The sequence below is a fragment of the Lynx canadensis genome, chromosome B2 (assembly GCF_007474595.2).
Source record: "Lynx canadensis isolate LIC74 chromosome B2, mLynCan4.pri.v2, whole genome shotgun sequence".
Taxonomy (NCBI): Eukaryota; Metazoa; Chordata; class Mammalia; order Carnivora; family Felidae; genus Lynx; species Lynx canadensis.
In genome coordinates this window covers 4,095,914-4,122,118 of record NC_044307.1, presented here as the reverse complement: position 1 = coordinate 4,122,118, position 26,205 = coordinate 4,095,914, and the positions used below count along the sequence as shown (strand labels likewise).

The window sequence follows — 26,205 nt, the reverse complement described above, 5'->3', positions numbered from 1 at the left end:
GCTTTCTGGTAATTTCCTACCACTACACCATCACCCCTCTGCACCTCATCCCCACCCTCCCCACACACTATGTTCCTAAGTTACCAGGTCCAAAGAGTCGTAACACAGACACCTCTTCCAACACTTTAATTTCGGGAGCTCTCTCTGGAAAACCCTTCGAAGCACAAGTTTGGATGCTAAGTCAAATGTACGGGGATTGTTTTCTCTGAGTTTGGCAAATAAATTAAAGGCAAAGGCAGTTAGCTCTGCACGCCCCAGGACAGCGCCCTTCTCTCCTGTTCCCCAGCGGAGGCAGACAAGGGCCCTCTTAGGGTGCATGGAACTACGCGCGGGGCGGGGCGGGGACCAGCGCGCCAGCAGTGGGGCGGGCTCCACAGTCGGGGCTTAGGGACTGTAGCGACACGAAGGCGCCACCGGCCTCGTCGCCAGCCGCCCTCGCAACCGCCCGGAAGACAGGTACTCAAAGCAAACCGGAGAGCACCCGCTCAGGCGCGGGAGTCAGGAAGGAGCGGCTATCACCGCTAAGTGTTCCTCGGCGGCAGGTGCCCAAGCCTCGCGTCAGCACCATGGACAGCGCCCGCGAACAGCTTCGGGGACGCTTGGACGCCGCGGGCTTCTGGCAGGTCTGGCAGCGCTTCGACGGAGATGGTGAGTCGAGCAAGCCATCTGCACACGCAGGTGTCGACGTGGCTCCAGCCCCTCTGAAAGGACCCAGAGTTTCCCCTTCCCGCACATTTTTCCTCGCAGGGGAAGTTGTCTTCCAGCATTGTTCAAGCCTCACAGATGTTAGGTATACTGGAATTACAGATCTGGATGTCTGTGTAAGTTCTGGACTCGGCCCCTTCCCAATCTGTGTGTGTGTGTGTGTGTGTGTGTGTGCGTGTGTGTGTGAAGTTCAGGGTGGAGGGAGGGACTCGGTCCCCTTCCCAATCTGTGTGTGTGTGTGTGTGTGTGTGTGTGTGTGTGAAGTTCAGGGTGGAGGGAGGGACTCGGTCCCCTTCCCAATCTGTGTGTGTGTGTGTGTGTGTGTGTGTGTGTGTGTGTGAAGTTCAGGGTGGAGGGAGGGACTCGGTCCCCTTCCCAATCTGTGTGTGTGTGTGTGTGTGTGTGTGTGTGTGAAGTTCAGGGTGCAGGGAGGGACTCGGTCCCCTTCCCAATCTGTGTGTGTGTGTGTGTGTGTGTGTGTGTGAAGTTCAGGGTGGAGGGAGGGACTCGGTCCCCTTCCCAATCTGTGTGTGTGTGTGTGTGTGTGTGTGTGTGTGTGTGTCTGAAGCTCAGGTTTGCCCCCCTTCTCAGTCTCTGTGTGTGTATATCTAAAATGATATGTCATGTATAATGACAAAGATCATTACATGTATTTGAGGCTTGAGACTGACATGCAGCTATCTGAAGTCCGCCCTCCCTTATTGTGCTCTTCAAAGGGAGGATGAATTTTACCAACTTCCAAAAAGACACTACCCACACCCACCCCGCAAAAGAACTACCTGAAAAGAAAATGGAACTCTTTAATGTGTGCTTTATCTTTATTAATAATTCAAACAACCCTAAAGAAAATGCCTAACGTGTGTTTTGACTCTGCAAACTAAGATTTGATAATTACATCTGTTAAATTGTTCCAAGCTTCCAAATCCTTGGGTTGGACTTTTCTTCTAAAACTCATGTTTATCTGTGGATTCAAATGTGTGTATTTAATAGCTCTCCTTTTCGAAATATTCGTACAAACCCAGCACAGGGCATTAGCTCCTGAATGTGTGTTTACTTTTCAAATCCATGACTTCTAGACGTCAGATATTGGCACTTAGTTGTTGGAACAGTAAAGAACGTATCCATGGGGATTTTACAGAGTGTGAGATTAAAGACAATTTAGATAAATCCTAAATGTCACGTGGTATTTTGTGGAAGTGACTACCATTTGTGCATCTCTTGTTGCATTTAGAGAAAGGATACATAGAAGAGAAGGAGCTTGATGCTTTCTTTCACCACGTCTTGACGACACTGGGTACTGATGTAAGTATTTGTGCCACTAAGCATTAATTTATGTGCCTTTAGCAACATGCAAGGAGCATCCAAGTCTCATGTCGATTTGCGCCCATTAATCCCACCTGACCTCTTTTCTTCTTTGCCTGCGTGTGATTTTCTCCATCTCCTAGCAACATGGAGGAATTGAGGCAGGTTTTATAAAAGGTGCAACTGGAGCATTGGGTGTGCTGGTCACTGACTTTCAGTGTGACATCTGTCATCCACTCAGAGACCTTAACTATAAATTCAAACACCTCTGTTTTGAACGTTTCCTTGGTTATGTCTCTGCTAATGGATTTCAACTTGGAGATAAGGCAGCTCACTTTGTTCAAAAAGGTGGAAGAGAGGTTAAGAGCTTTGAGGTTCTGTGTGTTTAGTGCATTTGATACTCCTTTGATAGCAAACCACAAACAACCACTTAAAATCACTTTCCCTTGTTCATTTTAACAGAAATGATTTTTCTTATAGAAAAATCTTTTCATATAGGTATAGATTTCTTAGGGAATAACAAACCAGAAAATAATCAATATGCCCAGAGCCCAGGTATAATAAATGTAAACCAATCTATCGAGTCCATCATTTACCCTGATGGTAAATCTGGCCTTGAGAGATGGAGATTAACTTTTAAAGATCCCTCTACTAAAGCAGAGGAAAAACTCACACCGAGCCACACCAGCCTAGGCGGGGGAGAGCCCAGTAAAACTCCTTCAGGAGATGCCCGGTAAGAGGAATAGCTCTGGAGACAGGAGCATTTAAAATGAATTGTGAAGCTCACTTATGCTCAGATATAACTGTTTACACGGAAGAATAAAGTGCCTTGCGCTTTCATGGAGGAGCCCAATGAGGGGAACAGACTCCCTGTACATCAAGAAGGGCTTGGGGAGGAGGGTGCATAGGGGTTGGGGGGGGGGGGGGGCAGCAGCTCAGAACAAAAGAGGCTGCCATCTGCCTCCAACAGCCACGCAGACCTTGTCTCTGTCTCTTTGAATATATGGACTTGTCTCTGCCTCTCCTATTCTTTCTTTTTGTATGCATCTGTCTCATTTTTCTGCCCATTTCTGTTTCTTATTCTGATACCTGGCCCCCGTCTTCCATCATCTCTTGACTTTCTCTCTGGCCTCTCTGTCTCTCTTCTCTATGTCCTACATGTCTCTCCATGTCTCACCGTCTCTCCTGTCTCCTTGTTTCCCTTCTACCTTCAGTCTGTTTCTCAAAGCTCTCTTGTCCCTCCTCTCCCTTTCTTTTCCTTTCCCTTTCTTATCGGTCTCATCTTTTTTGCCTCTCATTTCTTGTCTTCTATCAGTTTCTCTTCTCTTTTCTTCTCCTTCCTTCCCTTACCTCACTCTGTCTCCCTCTCTCGGTCTCTCTCTCTGTCTCTGCCTTGCTCCTACTTACTGCTGTAAATGCGAAGGCTCATGGAATTCCAGAGCCTATGAGTCAGGCGCTGTTGTGTCAGGCATGACAGGAGTATTAGAGGAAAACAAATAGATGAAGGCAGAGCCATTCAACATCTTAGAATAAACTGGATGGTCAAAAAACCCAAATTCCCAGAGACTTGGAACTTCCCACCTTTTCAGAAGCTCCTTGCTTTAGTGGTTGATAGGAAAGGGGGAGAAAAGTTGCTGTCAGGGATGAAACTGGAAGTGTCCTCTTTTCAGTCATGAGGTGGGGGTGGGGCTACTAAAGCACAAGGTCTGCCCTAAGCCAAGGGCACCACAAGCCATCCCATGAGCCATCTCCTTCTGGGGCTTTGGCTAATGTCGGAGGCACTGTTGCTTCTAGTGACACAGCAAAGGGGTGGTTCTTTCCTCACCCTCCCTCAGAGCCAGCCTGTGGACTCACCCTCTCACACTGGGGCAGGCCCAGTCCCCCCAGGAAAGGAGACAAATGAGTCACCAGCGTCCTGTGCACCTGTGCTCAGTGTAGGCCTTCCTGAGGCCGGAGGCAAAGGGGTTGGAAGGCTGCAGAATCCTTAGGGTAGTGGAGGCAAAACTGGGGCACGCTTCAGAATTCTCTGTATTTGTTAAAATGTAGACCCCAAGTTCCACCCCCTAGGCATTTCTGTACATTCGGGGTCTGCCTAAGATCTCATATTTTTAAATCATCCGAAGTCGGTTTGTATCTCTTCTAGCCTCTGTCCCTCCAGGAACAGCAACTGCCCATCAGAAGGAGGGTTCTAGTAGCATCAGTCTCTTGCAGTGGCCCCAGCCACCTCTTCTCAGCACTTGGCTGGGGAGGGGCCTTTGGTGCCAGCTGTTATCCAAAGATGTCGTCGCTGGCCATTATCCTGTTTCAAAATGCTGAGGCGTTATCCTGGGGCGTAGGGTTATAGAGACCTGCGCTGCACCCTCCACGCTACCTGGACAACCGTGATTAAGGAAACTATTCCTAATTCTGGGTTTTTTTTTTCCCTGATGAGAAATGAGCAGCCCCTACACATGTCCTTAAGAAGAGGGCAGGACTTCCCGAGTGGAAGCCCTTTAAACTGAGCAACAATCACCATTTGTGACCCTTACTTTTCATCAGTGATGCCCCAGTGCCTATGGAACCAGCCGCAGGGAAGCCTCCACCATTGGGCAGCTCCTTGGCCTGGGGTTTAAGGGTGCAAGCAGTTCTTCGAAGGCCTGAATAGCTCTATTTTCTTCCCTCATTAGCAGGGCACAGAGATCGTGGAAAGAGGAATCTTAAGGTTTCTGACAGTAAGGTGCCTGGTAGTCAACCTTGGAGAGCGGGCAGCTTGTGTGTAATTACCTGGTTCTCAGAGCCTCTGAGGGGACAGACTTAATGGGACCATCAGCCATTTTTGCTGCTGTTTCTGTTACTCACCCCTGCCCTCAGCTCTCTGCCTTTTCTCTTCACATGCGCAGAACCAGCCTCTGAACTAGGTCTGGATACAGCCAGTGCCCTGCAGAACATCATTGTCTGGGGCCGTGTGCACATCCTTCCCATCCAGACTGTGGCACATCCCGGGTCTCCCTCAATGCTTCAGGGATGACGAGTACCCTGCAGGGGACCGGAGTCTCACAGAAGGAGGGCAGGGGGTGCTTATGGGGAATGGAAGCAGTCCCTAGGTCCTGGTGTGTTGGGTCCAACAACTAGGCATGGGATCTGGGGTGGGAGGTCTGGAAGGACAGAAGTCAAGGTTCTGTGGCTTCAAACTAAAGGCAGCACAGAGAATCTGGCTACAGCTTCTTTGGCTTCACATTTGTTTATTTTGAAATTTAATTTTCCACCAACATGGCCCATGTTAGTTAACTTCCTTTGGGAAGGCCCAGTCCATCATAAAGAATCATTTATTCATTCCACAGATACTGTATTTGAGAGCTACCGAAATCACTGCCATCCTACAGATCTCTTAATCTAGAAAGTCACCTGAAACCCAGAGTGAAGACTCACCTTGTTGAGTGATCATCAGTTTCTTTTCTGTGTGATTGCACGTACACGACCCACACACACAAACTCACACGCACACGATCCAAGGTGCCAAGACTAGAGATGCCGATCCCTCTATATGTAGTGGACCCACTGACGAGGGGGTTGACTGGCAGGGAGAGTATTAGGGACAGGACTGAGGAGAATGAATTTAGCATGGCTGATGGAGTCTGCAGTCTTGGAATCGGGCACTGCTGGGGAGTGTTTCTGCTTCTCAACTCCCGCATCAGAATTCGTTCTCCATTGTTGATTATATATGTCATATTTCTTTGTACCAATCCTGCAGTCCACCGATGAGGAACAAGTTAGTGTGTAGAAAAAGTTGTACGTGAAAGGGAGATGTGGCATCTTTGGTACTCAACACTTTATTACTTTTCCTCCCTTCTAATGACCTTTTCCTCAACAAATCAAAGGAGAAGAGGAAGGGAATGAGCTATGTCGAACTGGCAACCTAGAAGGGCCAGGCTTTTCACTTAGAAATAGAATAGAGGTGTGTGGGTAGCTCCGCTGGTTAAATGTCTGACGATTGATTTTGGCTTAGGTAATGATCTCATGGTTCGTGAGATCAAGCCCCACATCGGGCTCTGCGCTGACAGCACAGAGCCTGCTTGGGATTCTCTCTCTCTGCCCCTCCCCCACTCACGCATGTGCACACACCCTCTTTCTCAAAATAAATAACTTAAAAAAATACCTTTAAAAAAAGAAACAGAACAAAATTGGGGCACCTGGGTGGCTCAGTCAGTTGGGCTTCTGACTCTTGATCTCAGCTCGGGTCATGATCTCATGGTTTGCGAGATCAAGCCCTGCCTCAAGCTCTGCACTGACGGCATGGAGTCTGCTTGGGATTCTCTCTCTCCCTCTCTCTCTGCCCCTCCCCTACTATTCATGTGTGGTCTCTCTCTTACTCAAAAAAAAAAAAAGAAAAAAGAAAAGAAAAAAAATAGAACAAAAGCTCCGAGTTCTTGGGAAGAAAGTTCTTGGGAAAGAAAGTATGCTCATTACTATACAGTCTTTTGTCACAACAAAACATACAATGATGTTCAAAACCATACTTTAACACTCTAGTCTCTCAGCGTCCCTTCATTCAGGTTTTAGGAATTCACCTGCTGTAGGTCTCACCTGGTCAGGGTGCTGATCAGTGATGGTTTGCTCAAGAAATCTCTGGCACTCTTCCCCGTTCAACATGGTAGGCTTGCTCTAAATGGCTTAAGTGAGCTGCTTCCCAGGTTAGAGTAACATAATTATCAGGCTATCTGCTCTGAATATTTGATACCCCAGCTACGTTTTTGGAATCCCAGTGGCTTTAATGTGGTTCTGTCTGGCCTACCATAGGCGGCGGTGGTAGAAGAAAATGTGCGGAGACTGAAACAGAGAATTATGGCTCCCCAGGACGTCTCTAGAGCTGGTCGCGTACAAATGAAAGAGGTACCGTTAGCCTTTTTAGAGCTATCATTTTCTCTGAAAGATAATGCAAATCTTACATCTGGTTGGGAAATCAGAACTCTCTACAAGGCAGGTGGCCTACACGGTATTTTGAAGTAATCACCTCTCCTTTCTCATCCGCTTAGCAACAAATAGTTCCATCGTTTTAGTTAGGTCAATCAATATTTATACTTACTTGATAACTGGGGAATTGATATGCTGGAGGCCTTTCAGTTACCTGATCCAATATTTGTCTCTTTGCAATGCGCTGTTCAAATTCAACCTTGGTATAAGGAAAACTTTAGCGACAATAAATGAGTTTAAACTTCCGTATCGGCCAGCGGAGGCTGGAAAGATCTATCCCTGAAGATCGTTAAAAACAAAACAGACAGCAGCTGTCTGCAGTTCAGCCCACATTTACTGAGTCTACAAAAGCAAGGTGTTAAGCACGCAGTGCCTCGGGTAGTGTCTCTTTAACCTCATTGTTTTTCCTTCCAGTTACAAAAAGGTTTAGAGTTTAGAAAGGATTTCCACACATATGTTGATACCTTATCCCCCAAAATAGTGCAAGGAGATAGAAGTGGGACATTACCCCTATTTCATGTGCATTACGTGGCCAATTAGTGGCACTAGTTTAAGTGTAACCCCACTTAAAGATATCACTCGATGGGTTCATGCTATGTAGTTATCAGTCTGTATCTAAAAATGAGCTACTTAAAACTAAGGTATTTATTTTATAGTCAAAATTGCCTGCGACACAGATTACCGGAAACCTGTAGAACGAGTCTTGATGTCGCCATACTTGGACAGACAGTATTATTCATGAAAACAGGACTGTTTTGCTTCAGAAGGTTATGACAAAAGGGCAAGACAACGCCTCCTTATAAAAAGTAGATGTGTTCACCAGGATGCAGCCTTTTCAGAAAAGCAATAAACTAAATCCAGATGTATGAACGTAGTCGTTTCCAAAATTTTCTCTCCAAGGCAAAATTATATACGTAACGAGTATTTGTAGTATAATGGATGGAAATGTACCTGCGTATCCATCAAAGAAGGAAGTGCAGGCCTCACGCTAGAAATACCGAAGTATTTGTGACTACATGTTCACTGTTGCATTCCCCAGCCCACAGAACAGAGGGTAACATTCGTGGTGCTCGACAAATATGTACTGACTTAATAATGAATAAATGAAACACGGTTAACCCCTGCTAACAACAGGCGGGCCTTCTTGAAGCACTTGGGAATAGCTTACGCCAACCAGTCATGGAGTCCTGCAAATGACATAACTGAGGGGCTGTTTGTAGACAAGCCGATGGTACCCAGTTCATCGGTCCGAGGTCCCTAACCTGCCGTCTGTGAGCTTAAGGAGGAACAGTGTCTCCCCGACCTTGTGCCGTACCCCTGACTACGTCACTGACTCCAGTCACAGGTGGTGAGACATAAAAATCAGCGCACCTGGTACATGTTAGGTATTCTGGCACAATTAAGGTGGGGAAGAAGTCCCAACCGAGCCGCAGCCAGGTTTGGGGAGATGATCTGTACACCGGATTTGTCCAGGGCTCCTCTGTGCCCTCCAAACAAAGCTAAAGACAGACTGGGTTCTAGAGACTGAGGACCAGCGAATTACATTTTAATTTGGTTTCTTGGCCTATGGCACCCCGTGTGAAAAAGAACTCAGTCCTAAAGACCAGTTGCCATATCCAGTTGACCTTGGAGCCTCGGCCGGGGGCCCGAGGGGTGGGGCAGGGAAAGGGCCAAGTCCACACCGTGAATGTGAGACCTTGGCCAATTCACTGCTCCCTGTGCCTCCGTTTTATCATCTTCATCAACACGGCAGTTACCATGTATTGAATGTTTCATATGTACCAGGAATTTTATGAACAGCTTATTAATGGTGCCTCGTTTTACTTTCAGTCTTGACATAAACACTAGCGTGTAAACATTATTATCCCATTTTACAAATGAAGAAATTGAGGCACAGAGATATCAATTAAATTGTGCCATAGCAAATAACAGGCGAGCAATGGAGAAGGAATCAGGGTCAGTTATCAATGGCACACGGTGCTGTCCCGCTCCCATAGTAAGGGGGGCATTTATGCCCCCCAGAAGGACTGGTGTGAGAATTTAATGAGATAATAAATGAAAAGCACATTTTCCAGTGCCTGCCATGGACGAGCTACTCAACATACGATATTCAGAATCCGATCATTATCATGCCCACACCGTGTCCACGAGCAGACCTTCATCCAACTAGAGAATGTGCGCAGGAGTGTGGGCTCATCACGCCTACGAGCCACCAACAGCATCCGTCTGGGCTCACTCTCTGGCAGTGTACCAGATGCTGAGAGAAGCGCCCGGTGATGGGAGGAATGGCCATTGTTTACGGCGGACAGCTCAGAGAGAAGACAATAACACCGCTAGACCGCGGGTGACAGACGAGGCCAGCCAAACACGCCTACATGCTGATGTAAGAGTAACAATCACGCAGGAGACGAAAATGTCACCTCTACTCGTGGGAGATGTGACGTAAATCAGTAGAGCTGGAGCTCAAATGCAAAGTTGGATGACTGAATTTACCATGCATGGTCCAAGTATTGCAGCATCACAGAGACACTAATAAACTAATAACATAAAAGAATAAATTGGCCAACACTCAACACTCCTGCCTGTAACTGTGGCACAGAAGTGAACGTATATGTAGCATCTCGCCAGCACAGCAGAAAGGTTAAAAGTGTGGCCATAGTCCTGGTGCCACTGCTTACTCACCACATAGCTAAGGCAAGTTCCAGTTGCTTCAACTAACAAATAATAATAATGGTGTGTTGTCTACTCTATAGGTCGTTGTTAGGTTTCAGTGAATGAGCAGACGTAAGAATTTAGAATAATTCATGGCACACGTAAGAATTATTTGCTATTTTAATTTTCTTTTATATTACAGAGTGAAATTATTTTAATACGAGAGAGTCGTAAGATAGTGCCTGGGACATAGTCAACACTGACAAATTTATTATTAAAATTAGGATTACAATTCTGGATCGGAAGCTTGCAGAAGGCAGATACCCACAGTGTTTCATTCCCAGTACAGGTGCAATACTGTTTGAAAGAATCAGTGAATCAAACATGGCAATCCAGGGCACAGAACTGCAATCTGAGCTCTCACTCTTGAGGAACCCAAGCCCTTCTGCCCTATAACAGGTCTCACCGTGGCTTTTTCCCAGGGGGCACTGGCCAGTGTCACCGACTGCTATGTCTCTCCATTTCTGTAGCTTGCCACTATGTTCTTGTCTGAGGATGAAAACTTCCTTCTGCTCTTTCGTCAGGAAACCCCCTTGGATAGCAGCGTGGAGTTTATGCAGGTAAGTGTTTGACTGTATCTCTACGGTTGATGAGGGTTGAGAAGAGACCAGGGCCCCAGCTACCTACTGTGGTGGCCACCACATCTCCCCAGTCCCCAAGGGAGAGCTGCCCATGGAGGACAAGATCGAACAAAATAAGCCCTTGGTGACAAGCCAGAGCTTTGGCCCCAAGTCCCCGTGTGCCCCCGTGTGCTCCGTGGGACCCAGACTGCTCCCGAGCAAAGTCCTTCAGCCTGGGCTAAGGGAGGCTTAGACAACATCCAGGCAGGTGCACACAGAGGAAGGTAACGGGGGTTTGCTGGGGACTGGGGAGCCCAGAGATCTGGTGCCTCCCCGGGCAGCTCCAGAGAATGGCTGCCTTATACGAATGCCCTCTGGCCATCTAGACTCTGTGTGAAACTACTTGTTTTCAAATGTTGGCAATTAATCCTAGTTTTGAAGGTATAATACTGTGAAAGAGGAGGACAGAAGATCCAAAGCAGGCTCGGTGCTGACAGCAGAGAGCCCGATGTGGGATTCGAACTCATGAACTGTGAAATCATGAGCCAAAACCAAGAGTTGGATGCTTAACCGAGTCACCCAGGCGCCCCAGGATCCTTTAAAATGTCATTACCGGGGCGCCTGGGTGGCGCAGTCGGTTAAGCGTCCGACTTCAGCCAGGTCACGATCTCGCGGTCCGTGAGTTCGAGCCCCACGTCGGGCTCTGGGCTGATGGCTCAGAGCCTGGGGCCTGTTTCCGATTCTGTGTCTCCCTCTCTCTCTGCCCCTCCCCCGTTCATGCTCTGTCTCTCTCTGTCCCAAAAATAAATAAACGTTGAAAAATTAAAAAAAAAAATAAATAAAAATAAATAAATAAATAAAATGTCATTACCCAAAGTTAAAAACACCTTTACCCTCTGACTTAATAAACTTCTACTGCTCCAAGCATCTATCTGAAGGGTATAATGAGAAATGTTCATATTCGGAGGAAATGTATTCTAATGTTAAGGACCAAAATCGTACATGCGTTATGATCTTAACATTTTAAAAATCATTCATCCTAACACATACATAAATTAGACCATAGGGAAATACACACAATATAGATACTGATTGCTCTTAAGCAATTAAGATTTCGAATGATTTTCATATACTTTGCACTTTTATGTTTTCCAGTTGTGCACAGAATCATAATTATTTACAAATTATTTTAAGTGGCATTTCGAAATTTTAATTGTGCTTAAAAGTGCTTAAAAGAACATTTTAAATGAAAATAATCCATACATGGCCCGAGTATATGGCCTCCAAGTTAGTCTTGTCAGGTGTATCATAGAAATATGATGGAAAGGAAACACACAAAAATCCTAAGGGACCATCTCTGGGTAAGTAGTTTCGGACATTATACTTGTCTTCTTCTTGTAGTTCGTTAAGTTTGTACAGTGAATCTGATTTACTCTTATAATCAGAAAAACAGTATTAAAATGTTAGGGCGTGCGTTGTACCGAATAATGTCAAGGAATGGGAAAAAGGAAATAGCACAACAGCACCGTCCTCTTCTAGTTTCTTTTTTACCATCTGCCTCCCCCCTCCTAGCTTGTCCACTGCTTCTAACAAAGAAGTTTTCCTTCCCCTACCCAATTAAAAAAATAGATAGATAGAGATATGGATATAGGTATCACTTCAGACTCTTGATTATTATTTTTACAATTTTTTTAACGTTTACTTATTGAGAGACACAGAGACACAGAGCACGAGCAGGGGAGGGGCCAAGAGATGGAGAGACGCAGAGTTGGAAGCAGGCTCCAGGTTCCGAGCGGTCAGCACAGAGCCCGACGCGGGGCTCGAACTCACGAACCACGGGATCACGACCTGAGCCGAAGTCGGATGCTTAACTGACTGAGCCACCCAGGCGCCCCAACTCTTGATTATTTTAATTAAGTTTGTTATAACCTATTAGTATCCTATATATTTTTAAAAATTCGAAGTTAATGCGTTTATGTTCTCCCTGAGCCCCAGGACCTGAAAACCCTTTAATCCTGACACACTGCTCGGAGCTCCTGTGCCATGACTGCCCAGGGTATCAGTTCCGTCTTGCTTTCCTTAATTCTTACAAATGTGACGCAGTGAAGATTTGTTTCCCAGCGTCTTTGTGCACCATTCCTGTCTGTGACTCAGATTCTTCTTCTTTGTGTTCCTCCTTCCTGGAGTATATCCTTCACGCAAAGTCTGTTGGCAAAAACTCTGTTTTGTTTGCCCAGAAATCTCCTCGTTTTGCTTTCATTCTTTAAAGACAGGCATGCAAGTGATCACAAAAAAATCTTTAGCCCTCCAACGGCTCAGTTGTAGTCAAATTATAAAAGTAGATGGAATAACAGGGGGAAAAAAGCATGTAAAACGGTGTTGTTCATTATTTGAAATTCTCATTCTCCGTTTTGGTATATTTGGTAAAGTCAGAATATAATTTACATTTAGCGAGTTGATTTTGTAAGTCTGGCTGAATTCAGGCAGACGTGTGGCCATCAGGGACCGCAAGGCGTGACGCTTCCCAACCTTCCCGCGACCCCTCGGTACCCCGACTGTCCCCCTGGGGTGCTGGGCTGGTGGACTGGTGTTGAGAATTAAGGTCCCTGCAGTAGGTGAGTCAGCTGACCCATTCTACATCTACAGGAAATCTTGTCGATTAGAAACAACAACTTAGTGCTCCTTTTCCATTCTGCCTAGGACTTAGAAAACTTGCCAACCTGTGACGCTCATACATGGAATAATCAGAAGTGGCCCAAACCACACCACGCAGGAAAGAAAGCAGCTCAGTGTCTAAGAATGTTCAGTTCCGTCTTCCAGTGTAGCGACTGTATCTTCGGCTGGATGAATGCTACCCTTATAGCAATGAAAGTGTTGTCTTGTCACTGAGAATTAGCCGAGATGTTTCATTCCCTTTACCCAGAGCCAAGGCCACCCAGGCAAGCTTCCTTACGGCCTTCTGGCAGCAGTGTATTTGGGAGGGGTTCACCCTTTCGTTAAGTTTATTGCTATTGGGGCTTTTAGTTCTATGCAGGTGCCTCGGTTTGACTACCTCCTGGGCCCCAGGATTTGTCTCTTGTTGACCTTGTGTGCAATTTCCTGATAACGCTGCAGGCTAAATTGTCAGAGTCACCAGATGTACCAGGGACAGACTCTGGTTTCAGTCCTCCACGACCTCTCTGGGTTTGTGCTTGCTTACACGGTCACTGGACCAGTAAATGGACGTATGGCTTTTGTGTATTTCAGATTTGGCGCAAATATGATGCTGACAGCAGTGGCTTTATATCAGCTGTTGAGCTGCGGGTAAGTGTGGGGACCCTCGCTGGGTGGAGGTGGCCTTGCTCATCACTGGGAACTTGATGTATGGACCATGAATTTAATTTCTATGAGCCCGAGAAGCATGCGTTTGAATTTGTTACTTAAAAAAAACCAAAAACGTATTTGTATTTAAAAGGTTTAGGACATGCAAATAACATTGCTCTCTCTGGGAAAGAGACGTAATTAAGGAACTTTTGACACTTTTTCCATGCCTGGAGCCATCCTCTGAATTCTGTGAGCTCCCTTTATTTTAAAGTTTTTATTTATTTATTTTGAGAGACAGTGAGCAGGGGAAGGGGAGTAAAAGAGAGAGAGAGAGAGAGAGAGACCGAGAATGCCAAGCAGGCCTCGCTGTCAGTACAGAGCCTGATGTGGGACTCGAGTTCACAAACCATGAGATCATGACCCAAGCCAAAATCAGGAGTTGGACGCTCACCCGACTGAGCCACTCTGGTGCCCCTGTGAGCTCCGTTTAAACAGCGAGAGCCCTCCGTTCTCGGATTTATTTGCTTCCTAAAAGCAGTTTGTTTTCTCCTAAAAATAAAAAAAAAAAAAAAAAAACCACAATGCCTAAAATAAGGCGTCCCGAGATCTTTGTGGTTTATTTGCTCCCCATATAAGATGTGACTCTTCTCTCGATGTCACAGAACTTCCTCCGAGACCTCTTCCTCCACCACAAAAAGGCCGTCCCTGAGGCTAAGCTGGACGAATACACCGGCACCATGGTAAGTAGCTGGGCAGTGTGATCTCACGAGGGCAGCCCCCTGATGCCTCCCCGGCGCCCAGAGTCGGTACCCGGGAGCACCTGCAGACTGAATGAATACAAGAGAAACCTCATGTCTGGGAAACGTCGGCTAAAACTGAGCTGTTCTAGCCTCTCTCTGAGGACAGGACCGCGTGTATTTGAGAGGAAAGCTGTTCGCCTGTCCCTGGGGAGACCCGGAAAGTGCAGTGAACATCGGTTACCAGGCACCAGGCCAATAACCTCGAAGCCACTCGAAGTCACACAGAAACGGGTAAACATGGACAATCAGTCCCAGGCACAGGGGAAGCCACTTCTTGCCACGAGTCTATTCACGTGGCATGTTGATCGAGGGCAGCTGAGAGTCGGACAGATGGGAGACGTGCGTCCCGCGTCTCCCACTTACAAGCTGCGACCTTGGGAGACTGTCAACCTGTCCATCTTACTAGTTCATCCGTAAAATGGGGGTTAATGGTACCTACCTGCTGTGAGGGCAGAGCGAGCCGATGTCTCCGAAGCACTTTGCAGAGCGTCTGGGACATAACAGGTGTCCGTACCTGTTAGCTCTTACTGTGGCAGCTGCTGTGGTCCTTGTCATTAGGCTTCCGTGACCAGAATGACCCTGAGATCGTTTCGGTGAAAAATGATGGCATGGGAGAGCTGCCTCTGGCAAACGCATCCTCATCTAACACGATGCATTTCTCCAGCCACCAATCAACAGTCTGGCTTCCCTGCCGTTCGTGTCCGCCCCCCACCCCCTTCCTTCCCCCAGACAAGTGCTTCGGGCCAGTCGGACGCTGTCATTTTCTCAATCAAGAAGCCAAGAAATTGCTGGTGAAGGCTTACTTGCTCGTAGGATTGTTACGCACAGGAAGACTTCAGCACAGATTCATGTTACTGGGCTTCCTGGTGAGCATTTGGGAGCACGTACCATCGAGAAGAGTCGGTGAATTCTCGTAAAATGTGTGCCACTAGGTTGCCCTCTGGAGGCCTCGAGCTGACTTGGTATTATTTCTGGTATAAATAAATATGGTATTATTTCTGATGCCGTCTCTGCAGGGTTGGCATTGTTCATGCCATTTCGTATATCTGATGCTAGAGGCTTAGAAAGGCTAAGTGACCGCGTCACCACCAAGTTGAATTCTTAAACTCGCTTTGAAGATCAGGTGACTGGGAGAAGTTGAGTTACCCGGCCAAAGGCACCAGTTAAACTGGAAGCTAAGCTCTCTTGGTTTCCAGCCTCTTACTCTGCACCCTGTCCGACGCTGACCCCCAGGCCCCGGGCGCCTGCCCTGGGAAGGAGGGAAAGAGAAGGGCGCTCTGGACCGTGATGGCTTGTAAATGGCCTAGGCAGAAGTGAAGCTGATGCCAAGGGCAGAATCAAACCCCAGGCCAGGATCTCAATCAAGGAAATAATTCGGCTTCTTGGTACGTTGGACCTCTTTTAATAACACGCAAATAGTGTTCGAGATCCTGAGTACGCACTCAGCCCGAAAGAGCAAAGTGGAAAATCTAGAAGCAGGAAGCAGGGAAATCTCAAGGTTTCTTCCCACCTGATTTCCAGCAGCACCTGCCAGCACGGTAAATACCACGGAAAGGGGGAGGTCACCGTAACTGCCTGAGAATAACAAGCAGGTTAGGTTTCCAGATGAGCACTTTCCATCCTTGACCCAACCCAGCATCAGCACCGGTTGTTTGTAACCTTGATTTTATTAACTTCCAAAACATGCACTACAAGATGAAATACTCTCACTTAGAATCACCAGGATGTTTCTAATATTTCTTTGATTGCCTTTGAATCCGAGGCCCTCCGCCTCCAACTACAATACTAAACGGCTACGTTCTCACGTAACATGGCTCAATTCTCTTCCCTACTTTTATTCTCCCGGTTCTTGCTTGTCCTTCAAGATTCAGTGAGACATCATCGTGGCCTAGAAAACCTTCCATAACCTTCTTCTGTAGTGGATGCAGGTGCCTCTCCCCTGGGGGTCCCATATCATTGTCTTCACATCGGTCACCCATTTAACCCAGGCCGCAAATATCCACTAAATATCTGCCACGCCCCTGGCACTCCTCGAGTCGCTGGGGATCCAGCAGCGAGCGAACCAGACAAAGGAGAGACTGACAATAACCATAAACATAATAAATAATAAATGATATTGCATGACAGGGAAAAGATGAAAAAGTAGAACAGGGCGAAGGATGGCCATGCCAGCAAGGTAGCTAGGATTGGGGGCTGGGGAGTGTAATTTTTACCCTTCCAGAAGGTGAGGCTTGAGGAAGGACCGAGGGTACAGCAAAGCACAGAGACCCTGGGGCAGTAGCCTGCCTGTGGCCTTCAAGGACAGGGAGACACGAGTGTGGCTGGAGCACAGAATTCAAGGGCAAGACTTAACGGAGGCCAGACCCCGTGGGGCTTCTTAGCCATTGTGAGAACGTGTGACAATGAGTGAGATGGAGAGACACCAGAGGGGCAAGGAGGGAATCAGGAAGACCTGTGAAGAGGCAACCACTGCCATCCGGGTGAGAGAGGGTGGCAGCTCGGAGGGGGTGGGGCAGCAGAGGAGATGAGAAGGATTGCAAAGGGGAAATCAACAGGATTGCCGATGAGTCAGCTGGAGTCAAGGGCAGCACGGACATCACTTGTTCACCACTTGTTCTTTACTGGCCAGTGACTCCTCTAGGGCAAGGGCAGGCGGCAGGGCCTAGCACACAGTAGGCTACTCCGTGCCCACTGTCAGAACTGAATTTGGGGTCGTTACCTAACAGCCAGCTCAGAAGAAACCAGGACAACAAAAGCAAGGTTTGCTCTGGGGACCCTCCTTGAGAGCCTCCACCTCCAGTAAGGCTCATGCTCCCCCTCGGGGAGCCTCGTAGATGGCCCATCGCACAGATCCGCCCTTCCTCAAGGTATGTTTGGTGTCCTGGAACTCTCCTTTGATTTCTTCCTCTTTGTACACCAGACCCTCTAGGACAGAGACAGAAGGAGTGCTCGGGAGTACTGGGCTTGATCCCTTACGGCTCTCCCTGGGGTCCTTCGTCCCAGAGACTCATCCATGGGGGTCCCCACCAGGCAGGGTACGGGCTGTGCTGAGCCCAGGGGCAGACCCAACAGGGTGGCTGGAGCCCCATGCTGATGACGAGAGGTAGGAGGGGCAGGAAGGCAGGAGTGGGGGGTGAGGGCCGGAGGGTGTGGAGGAAGAGAAATGCAAATAGAAAAAGACAATCCGAGTAGGACAGGCCCGGGATGTGTCCCAGTGGATTCCGAGTTCACACCCCTAAATTCCTGAAGTTGGGTCTGACATGCTTTTTCTGGGCTGAGGAGTGGGGTCTCAAAGTGACCCACAGCACCCCCTCTGTCACCAAAGCCGGCACCTTCTTCACGCTCCTCTTCCAGGTCAGAATATGACCTGGTTAACTGGTTGAAATGAAGATGTGAGTTCATTTAGGGAGAACTTACCAAGAAAGATATGGCCCCCCTGACCTTCTGGAGTCTTCTGATGAGGGAAAAATTGGTAGAGGAGGGAAAAAAGCAAAAATTCACTCTGGCCGCTGCCTTTCATCCCCACTGCGCACGTCTCTGCCATCGACCATCGACCATCTCGAGATCCGGTTCTCCTGACTTTTCAAAAATAAGGTAGGTTACAATGAAGCCACCGTTCTAGACCTTCAGCAAAGGCAGGACAAGAAAAGGTAGATGGACAGAGTTCAAGCTGAGTTGTTTCAAGATGCCGTCTCAGCTGAGTGCACGTGGCATTTTATTTTCACCGCGACACGGCCAGCATTTATTCGCGTACTGGGTGCTTTAATTGTAATAACTGCGTGTTCGCTCTGTGCCGAGCTCCGTGCAAAGCGCTTTTCAAACATTTGATTCTCACAGCAACCATATAAAATAAGTATGTTTTGCCTCTCATTTTATAAATGAAGAAACTGAGGGTTACAGACTTTAACAGGTCAAATACAGTCGGGATGCAGCGGGGTGGAAATGCCTACCCACATCTACCTCCGAAGCCTGTATTTTCCACCACAGTACCCACGTCCGGAAGTTTAAATACTAAATCATTAAAAAGAAAACTTTCAAAAGGGGAAGAGTGAACTCTATGGAGAGATCAAGAAGAGAGGACAATTCCTGAAGGAAGAGACGATCAAGGTGAGGACAAAGCCACGTGAAGAGATTAGGATTCTCTTAATATTTTTAAAGATAAGATAATGCAGGAGCTCGTGCTATCAAGTGGCACCAGAATTCGTTACCTAGGAAAATGGATCTTTCTCCTCCTGAAGTCCAGAAAGGATCCTAAGAGCTGACATCTTATTAAACACACAATAGGAAGCAAATTAACGAGAGACCACGGGAACAGGAAAGGGTTCTACAAAGTTGCTCTGGGAAAGAGACTGCAGATAAGCCGATGCAGGGAGCCAGGGAGGAAGAGTGGCCTGTGACTGCAGAGAGCCCCAGGGTCGGCTCATTCAAACAACCCACTGTCAGGGACGGGAACGGGCCTGCAGGAAACACGTGGGTGGCTGGGAACGCCAACACTTGGCTGAAAAGACCATGCACGTCACCCGTCAGCCCGGCCACGCTGCCCGCCCAGAGCGATTCTCTTCATACACAGCCTTTGGCTTTCAGTTTGACAAAGCCCAAGGCGGGCAGAAAATCTGGCAACGTGCAGTTTTTGATGGCTCTGAGCTCAGCCCTGGAAGCGTGGAATCCTGTACAGCAGCTGAGGAGGATCGGAGTGGTCTCACCCAACTTGTGAGTCTCTGGGTGGAGGACCGTCCATTGACCAAGACTGCTGTTATCCTGTGTCTGTCTCATTGCCAAAAACTTGTGGTTCTTCCGGTTGTGCTGTGGTTAAGCACTCATTTCTCGATCCAAACTGTCCCGTGAAGATAGGCTCGTGATCACTCAAACTCTGAGTGGCCCCTCACTGGTTCTTTCTGCCCTGAGGTGATAGGTAAGTGTTGAGGAACCAGGTAAGAGTTTTCACCCAAAGACCTACTGTGACCAGAAGACTAGAATGAGCGTAATGAGATTACGGCCAATCTATTTCATGTTCCTTCCTGAAATTATAGAGGCAACTTACACTTTTCCAATGAACAGACTTGGGAACTGGACTGTAGTGTTGTTTTTTTTTTTTTTAAGACTTTTTACATTTCCCTAGTGATCTGTGGGTGAACTAACTTTCAGAAATTCAATATTCTCAGAAGAGATTTTAGAACCTTAGCCCTGAGTGATCTACCAAGTGTGAAATCACCTTACTGCCTCTGTAATGGCTTTTTATTGAGCGACGGATACAGTCGGAGCAGCCCTGCATGACAGATTTGGTTCCAAGGTTTGGCATTAAACGCCTTCCTTCAGAAATATAACCTGCTAAATGAATTCAAATGGAGCCACACGAGGGCTGGCACCTTTGAAAGCTGTCTGAAGCCCGAACAATGAATGAGTCATGGCAGAGCACCCGATCATAGGAGAAAAGTTGAGGTCTGCAGACCTAATCTTATTCTAACTCCTAATTAACGTTCTGGACAAGGGAGGAAACAGCCTATTAACAAAATCCAATTATGACATCTAATTGAGAGGTTCTGCCAATACCTGGTGGGAGGAAAGATTCGCTGTCTGAATAGAATAGCATTAGATAATATTGAGCTGTTAAAAATGTAAGTGAATACATGTGGGAGATGTTAAGCTCACATACCCAATTAGAGCATGGAGCTTGAGCTATTGTAAACCTGCAGATTAAAATCTGCAGACAATGGCAGACAAAGAGACATGAGGTTAAACTTGTGCCGTCCTCTACCCTGGTCCCAGCTCCTGTCCTTTGGGATTGGATCCAAGTAGCTGGCTTCCTCCTGTGGTGTAGGCACTCAGCTCTCTGATCCACGCTGATGTGAAACATGTCTGGACCCAGTCTCGAGAGTTCTTTGCTTCTGTGCCCACCCTCCCTCTGCTGGTGACCTCAACCAGCCTCGTGGCTTGAAATACCAGCTAATGGCGACGGCCCTCGATTCATAGCTCTGACTCAGACCACTTCTCGGAACTTCTCAGGTGAACCACGTGGCCAATTTTCTGATGGGTAGAAGCATAATTTACCACATTGGTGGTCAGTTGTTCCTCAAGCCAGTTTTGAGCAAAAGGTAGGTATTTTCCCCCTTTGAGTAATTGGTACAGCTATGGAGATGGGCCCACATCTTTCAAGGTGAGTTACTACTTGCTTCAAGCTCAACATAATCTAGCTCTCTATTAATAGAACGTCTCGTAATGGTGGTGTCATGGAAAATCATGGCTCAGTCTTTAGCCAAGTGTATTGCCGTCAGACTTTTACTGGATAGAGAATTTATGCTTAAGGGACACAAAGGGATGTGTAATGTATCCAAATGTATAAAAATATAACTTGCATTTTAATAGGTTCTGCAACATACACTTTTGGTGCTAAAGTTTTAGAGAAATGGGTTTTCAAATTCATTTCAAATATTAAAACTAAACTGGATTTAGGGAGGGAGGAAGGATGGACTGATATGTTTTTTAATGCAAAAATCGGTTACATATACTCTCAGATTTCTTCACCCCATCTCTCCCCGTGTATAGCCTCTTCTTACAAATACATTTAGAGCCACTGTACTAAATGTGGCGAAGTCACAAAGTTCACTCACACTAGGACTCAAATATGCAGTGAAATGTCTCCCCTCCATCTTGATTAACCTAATCCGATCTTCTTGATTTTAACTTTTAATCCTATCTTGTTTAAAACCTCATCTGATGCTATGATTTAAATAGGATCCTCTTTGGATCATGTTAAGTCTTTCTACAAAAGGAAAAGCTGAGCCTCTCAGATTTCTTAGTCACCTTCATCCAACCCTGACTCTTCTGCAAAAATGGCATCAGGTTAGAAAGAATGGCTTTGGGCCCAAGTGGGGGAGGGGAGGAGCCGAGGTCCCTGGGCACAAGGCTCTCTGACTCCTCTGGTCCCCGGGCTGGGGCCTCTTGGCCACTCGGTTGCTGCTACCTTGCTGGTATTCACAGTGGAAGTGTGTGATGAACTCAAAATCCGTGCTCTTAGCTTTGGCTAGCCCATTGGGAAGTACAGGCTAGTCCAGCAGCCATCCTTTACCTCTTGCTGGATGTGGGCCATTAATCCTCTGCCACATCTGTATCGAAGTCCACATGTTCTTGCCACAGGACAGACCAGTAAGTCGAGAGGCAAGATGGCGGCTGTTGTCTCAAAGCACATGTCCCCTCAGCATGAAATGCGAGCTTCCTTTATGTTAGGAAGAGGGAGAAGGGGAGGAGGTTGGAGTCAAGAGGTGATGGATGTCTGTAGGCATTCAGAAGCCCACAAGGGTCCAAGGAAGGTTGTGAAACTGTTCTGTCCTTGGTCACTTGACCTTTGTGTACAGGAATCTGGTCATGGCATTCCCATAAATCTTAAACATAGCGTTATTATTTCTTTATGTACTTCCTTCTCCCCTTGGGTGAAGTGGGTTTTGGGTAAAGCGTGATTTTTGCACATCTTAGCTGTAACCTGCAGGGCTGAGCAGAGAGGTTTTCTCTCAGCGACAGGTCACAGCAGTGAGGGAAACAGAAGCCACACGGAGTCAGACATGCTAAATGTCTCCCTAACGTACATCCTCTTATCAGCCCATGGCTCTGGGGTCTGCCCCACCCTCTGATCCAGCATCATCTCATCCCATCACAGAACACTGGATCTCAACCCAGCATCCAAACGCTTGGGTGTTCAGAGCGTCTCTGGAAAGCCAACCCACAGCAACTCTCTCCACTCAGTGTTGTCCTTCCTTAGCTGGTGCCCTCCTCCCTCCGGGATCCCCCTTCCAGCACATCTGGTCACACATCTGTGCACTTGACTGTCCTGTCTCTGCCTCTCCCCCTCTTCCTTCCTACAGTCCTGGAAGCCTGGACAGGCAGACTTTCCCCTAGATCACATCCTCCTCAACTACTTCTGCCTTCAATGGAAAAATGGTATCTCCTCTGTCCTCTGTAGGGAGTACTCTGTGAGACGGCTGTGGCTGGTTTGGACAGCTGTGGGCTCGGAAGGGCAAGATATCAAAGTGCTTCAGGAGCTTTCAGAATGGATTCCTGTTACAAGTACTTCTTACAATCGTTTCCCCTTCTGCCTTCCAGATGAAGATCTTTGACAGAAACAAGGATGGCCGGTTGGATCTTAATGACTTGGCAAGGTGAGTGGCGCGGGAATGGAGTCAGACTTGGGAACACCTTCCTAGGGTTCGTGATGACGCATACTTCTCTCTGAAAGGCAGAGGTCAGGTCCTGCCTGAAACCCTGAAGAAGAGTCTCCTCTTACCAAATAAGCAGCAGTGGTTCTGAATCTTCTGGGGTAATAGATCCCTTTGTGAAGGTAATAAAAGCTCTTGGGGCTCCTGGGTGGCTCAGTTGGTTAAGTAGCTAACTTTTTTTTTTTTTTCCAACGTTTTTTTTTTTATTTATTTTTGGGACAGAGAGAGACAGAGCATGAACGGGCGAGGGGCAGAGAGAGAGGGAGACACAGAATCGGAAACAGGCTCCAGGCTCTGAGCCATCAGCCCAGAGCCTGACGCGGGGCTCGAACTCACGGACCGCGAGATCGTGACCTGGCTGAAGTCGGACGCTTAACCAACTGCGCCACCCAGGCGCCCCAGTAGCTAACTTTTGATATTGGCTCAAATCACGATCTTACGGTGCATGAGTTCAAGTCCCATGTTGGGCTCTGAGCTGACACTGCGGAGCCTGCTTGGGATTCTGTCTCCCTCTCTCCCTGCCCCTCCCCTACTTGCGCACATGAGCTCTCTCTCTCTCAAAAATAAATTTAAAAAAAGGATAATAAAGCTCTTCCCCCCACCCAAATGCACAATACACAAGGTTTTCATCAAATTTTACTGATGGGTCATGGGCCAGCCTTGCCTTCCTGGTCCCGCACGAGGACTCCATGAGAAAATACATCTGGGACCCCATTCACTGGCTCTGGGAAGGCTGAGCAGTTAGCTCAGGACAGAGGACAGCTGAACCACACTCCAGCTGTGCTGGCCGGCTTTCCAGCGTGGGTGCAGCCTCCATGGGCACCCAGCACCTGAAGACCAGAGCAGAGGAGGAGGGGGTGCCAGCAGAAGCGGCCCAGTACCTGAGAATTGCTGTCTGTAAGTCCGGGGTTGTACATGATGGGCATGTCAGAATGTTGTCTCAAGGCTAACCGACCCCAAAACAAGCTATGGTTGTCCACAGAACGAAAAAAAAAAAAAAGATTTTGAATAGATGGACAGAGTTGAACTCGTTGGATCCAGAATACACGGATATAACCCGGATGAAGGAGCAGTTATGATACCAGGTGCCTCGGGGTGGGGGTGGGGGGTGGTGGATGGAGTTGTAGACTGGACAACGATAGAGGGTTTAGCAGTTATAGGCTGCAAGGCAGAAGCATGTGTGGCTGGGAGAGATGAAGTCCAAGGGCTGAGGGTGACTTCAATGACAGAGTTAACTTGGCAAGGTCACAAGCAGATACTAACTTGAGTTCAGAATGACAAAACCCTGTACCAGCTACCGCCTCTCTTGGCCAGTCCATCTGTTAGTTCTTGCAAGGGGTCTGCGAAAGGGAACACACCGGGAAGGATCTCTCCTTAGTCATGACCAGGACACCGAGCCCAAAACTCTATACGGTCTTCTATTCCGGGCCTCGTAGGAGCTGTGAGACAGACTTTGTGTCCTCCTCGGCTCCTTTCCCCAGAACCGTTATCCTAATTTTGGCCACTTTCGTGGAGAAGGGGCATGGAGACACCAGCCAGACCAGAGCCTCTCCCAAAGGCTGAGGACTGAGGGATATCAGCCCTGCGGCCTTGGCTTTATCCCCGGCGTCCCCCTTACTCCTTGGAGCTATCTTGGCCAAGGGAGGCAAGGCTTCCTCTCAAGTGGAGGTCAGTCTAGCTACTCTGAGAGCTGCGTGCGAGAGCAGTCCTAACCGGAAGACCCCAAACATGACAATCTGGGTGAAAACAAGAGCTTTTAATTTCATTGTTCCCTTCACCAAAAGCGCCCACCCACTTTACTCAATGCAGGTCTCAGAGGTGGCGAGTCTAGGAGCCCTGAGCGCCCTCTGGAGGCTGGAGTGTGCCACTACTCTAAAGCTGCTCTCTACCCTAGTGGTTATGATACTGTTTACTCCCGAAATAAAATCCGCAGAAAATATCAACTACCTCAGCCCGAAATGCTAAAACAATATAATGCGTACACTATAACACAGAAAAGGGAAATAAGGTGAAACACCTAAAACAAAATAAGGTATATTTCAAGTGTAGGTGGGTAGATACAACCACAGGGCAGGCATGACAGAGTGGTGGTTGCTTGTAGCTTTTGGTGTAGAAGTAGCAAGAATATGTCAGTTCAGATGTTGACGGATACAAGTATGACCTTTTGGCGACTCATGCGTCAGGAACTCAGTTGCTGCTGATACAATGACATAAATAATAAATAAGTCCTGATAGAGTTCCAGATGGGACAAAGTATAGTCGGCCCTCAATTTACCTGACTCAGTATGCTATCTGGATCATTTACACACGTAGTAAACTATGTATCCCTTGAGAAAAATAGTCTGGATTTTCACGTAAATAGTAATTCCGCTCTAGGTTCAAACATAATTATAAGCAGGATTGGTACACACATGAATGCTCCCTGGACATTCCCAAGTCAGGTGAGATATGGGCTGATTCACCCTTCTGTGGGATTTTCCATGCAATGCAGGGCATCTGGCATCCCTGACCTCCCACTGTGGAGGTCAGAGTCCCTCTGTCACGATCATAACCAGAGCCCTCCCCTGCAGCGAGCCAACCGTCCCCTCCTATGGTCCTACCCAGGAGGCAGGAAGTACGCCTTCGTCCCTTGAATAGCTGCTCTCGTGGCCCGGTGCTACGTATAGAGGAGGATTCGATGGGTAGCTGTGGACTGAAGGAAGGACCAAAGTAGTGCTGAACGGAGATGCAAAACAACGAAACAGTTACTGCATTGTTTCAAAACCAATTTGATAAGGGACTCGACAGTGACAACCGGGGTAGGCAAAATACAGACGTCTGTGTCCGAACTCCCAGAACCAGCGAACGTTTGATGTGACGTGGCAAGGATGAACCACGGTTGCAGATAGAATTAAAGTTGCTGATTAACAGACCTTACGGGGGTTATTCTGGATTACCCAGGTGGGCCCCCTGTAATAACAAGGGTCCTTTAATTTATACGCGGGACTCTTCTCTCTACTCCCAGCCCTAGAAGGCAGCGCTGTTACTCCACACACGAGCACCTCTCAAGTATATGTCCTCTGACTGGCAACATAACTTAGGCCGCTTGGTGCCAACCAACAGATGAGAACAGGATTCCTTAGAGAGTTCCAGAATATTCTAGCCTCTACTTGGCTCAAATTAATTCTCTCTCCCCTGAACATCCAGAAGAGCAATATTTTCCAAATTGTTGCAAGATATTTTGTTTCTACCGTTCCCTGTACGGTGAATGCATGATTTTTGAATGCAGCATAAATCCAGAAAAATACCCCAGACCCATCAGGAATCACACTCTCCTCCCCTCACCTGCCAACCCCGGTAACCTACTTTGTTTCTATGGATTTGCTTATTCTGAGCATTTCATATACATGGAATCATACAATATGTGGCCTTTCATGTCTGATTGAGGTTCTTTCTTTCTTCATGTGGATTCAAGCGACTGCCTGGATTCTTTTCACTTCAGCTTGAAGAATCCCCTTCAGTATTTCTTATGGGTCACATTTATTGTTGTTAACTGTCCTTTTTGTCCAGTGACTTTTTTGAACTAATCCTGTAAAATCTGTGTCTTCGGTATGTGTGGACACTGAAGTCTCTGCTTGGCTAGCTCACGATCGCACAAAGATTCCTTAGATGTCTCCCACTGTTTTT

The 26,205-nt window shown here is 47.4% G+C and overlaps 1 protein-coding gene across 2 annotated transcripts in view; it reads left to right on the top strand.

The window, feature by feature from the left end:
• Positions 1–428: 428 nt before the first annotated feature.
• SCGN (secretagogin, EF-hand calcium binding protein) overlaps positions 429–26,205 on the top strand; it is a 36,568-nt gene continuing 10,791 nt past the window's right edge. The window contains exons 1-7 of one of the 2 annotated variants that reach the window (XM_030317149.1): positions 429–648; positions 1,937–2,007; positions 6,784–6,876; positions 10,194–10,229; positions 13,476–13,532; positions 14,195–14,272; positions 22,427–22,482. In XM_030317149.1, the coding sequence (XP_030173009.1) occupies positions 567–648; positions 1,937–2,007; positions 6,784–6,876; positions 10,194–10,229; positions 13,476–13,532; positions 14,195–14,272; positions 22,427–22,482 (473 nt within the window). In that variant the 5' untranslated portion in view covers positions 429–566. Of the gene's footprint in view, positions 649–1,936; positions 2,008–6,783; positions 6,877–10,139; positions 10,230–13,475; positions 13,533–14,194; positions 14,273–22,426; positions 22,483–26,205 lie in introns of both variants that reach the window. The other variant, XM_030317147.1, reaches the window with a different exon arrangement.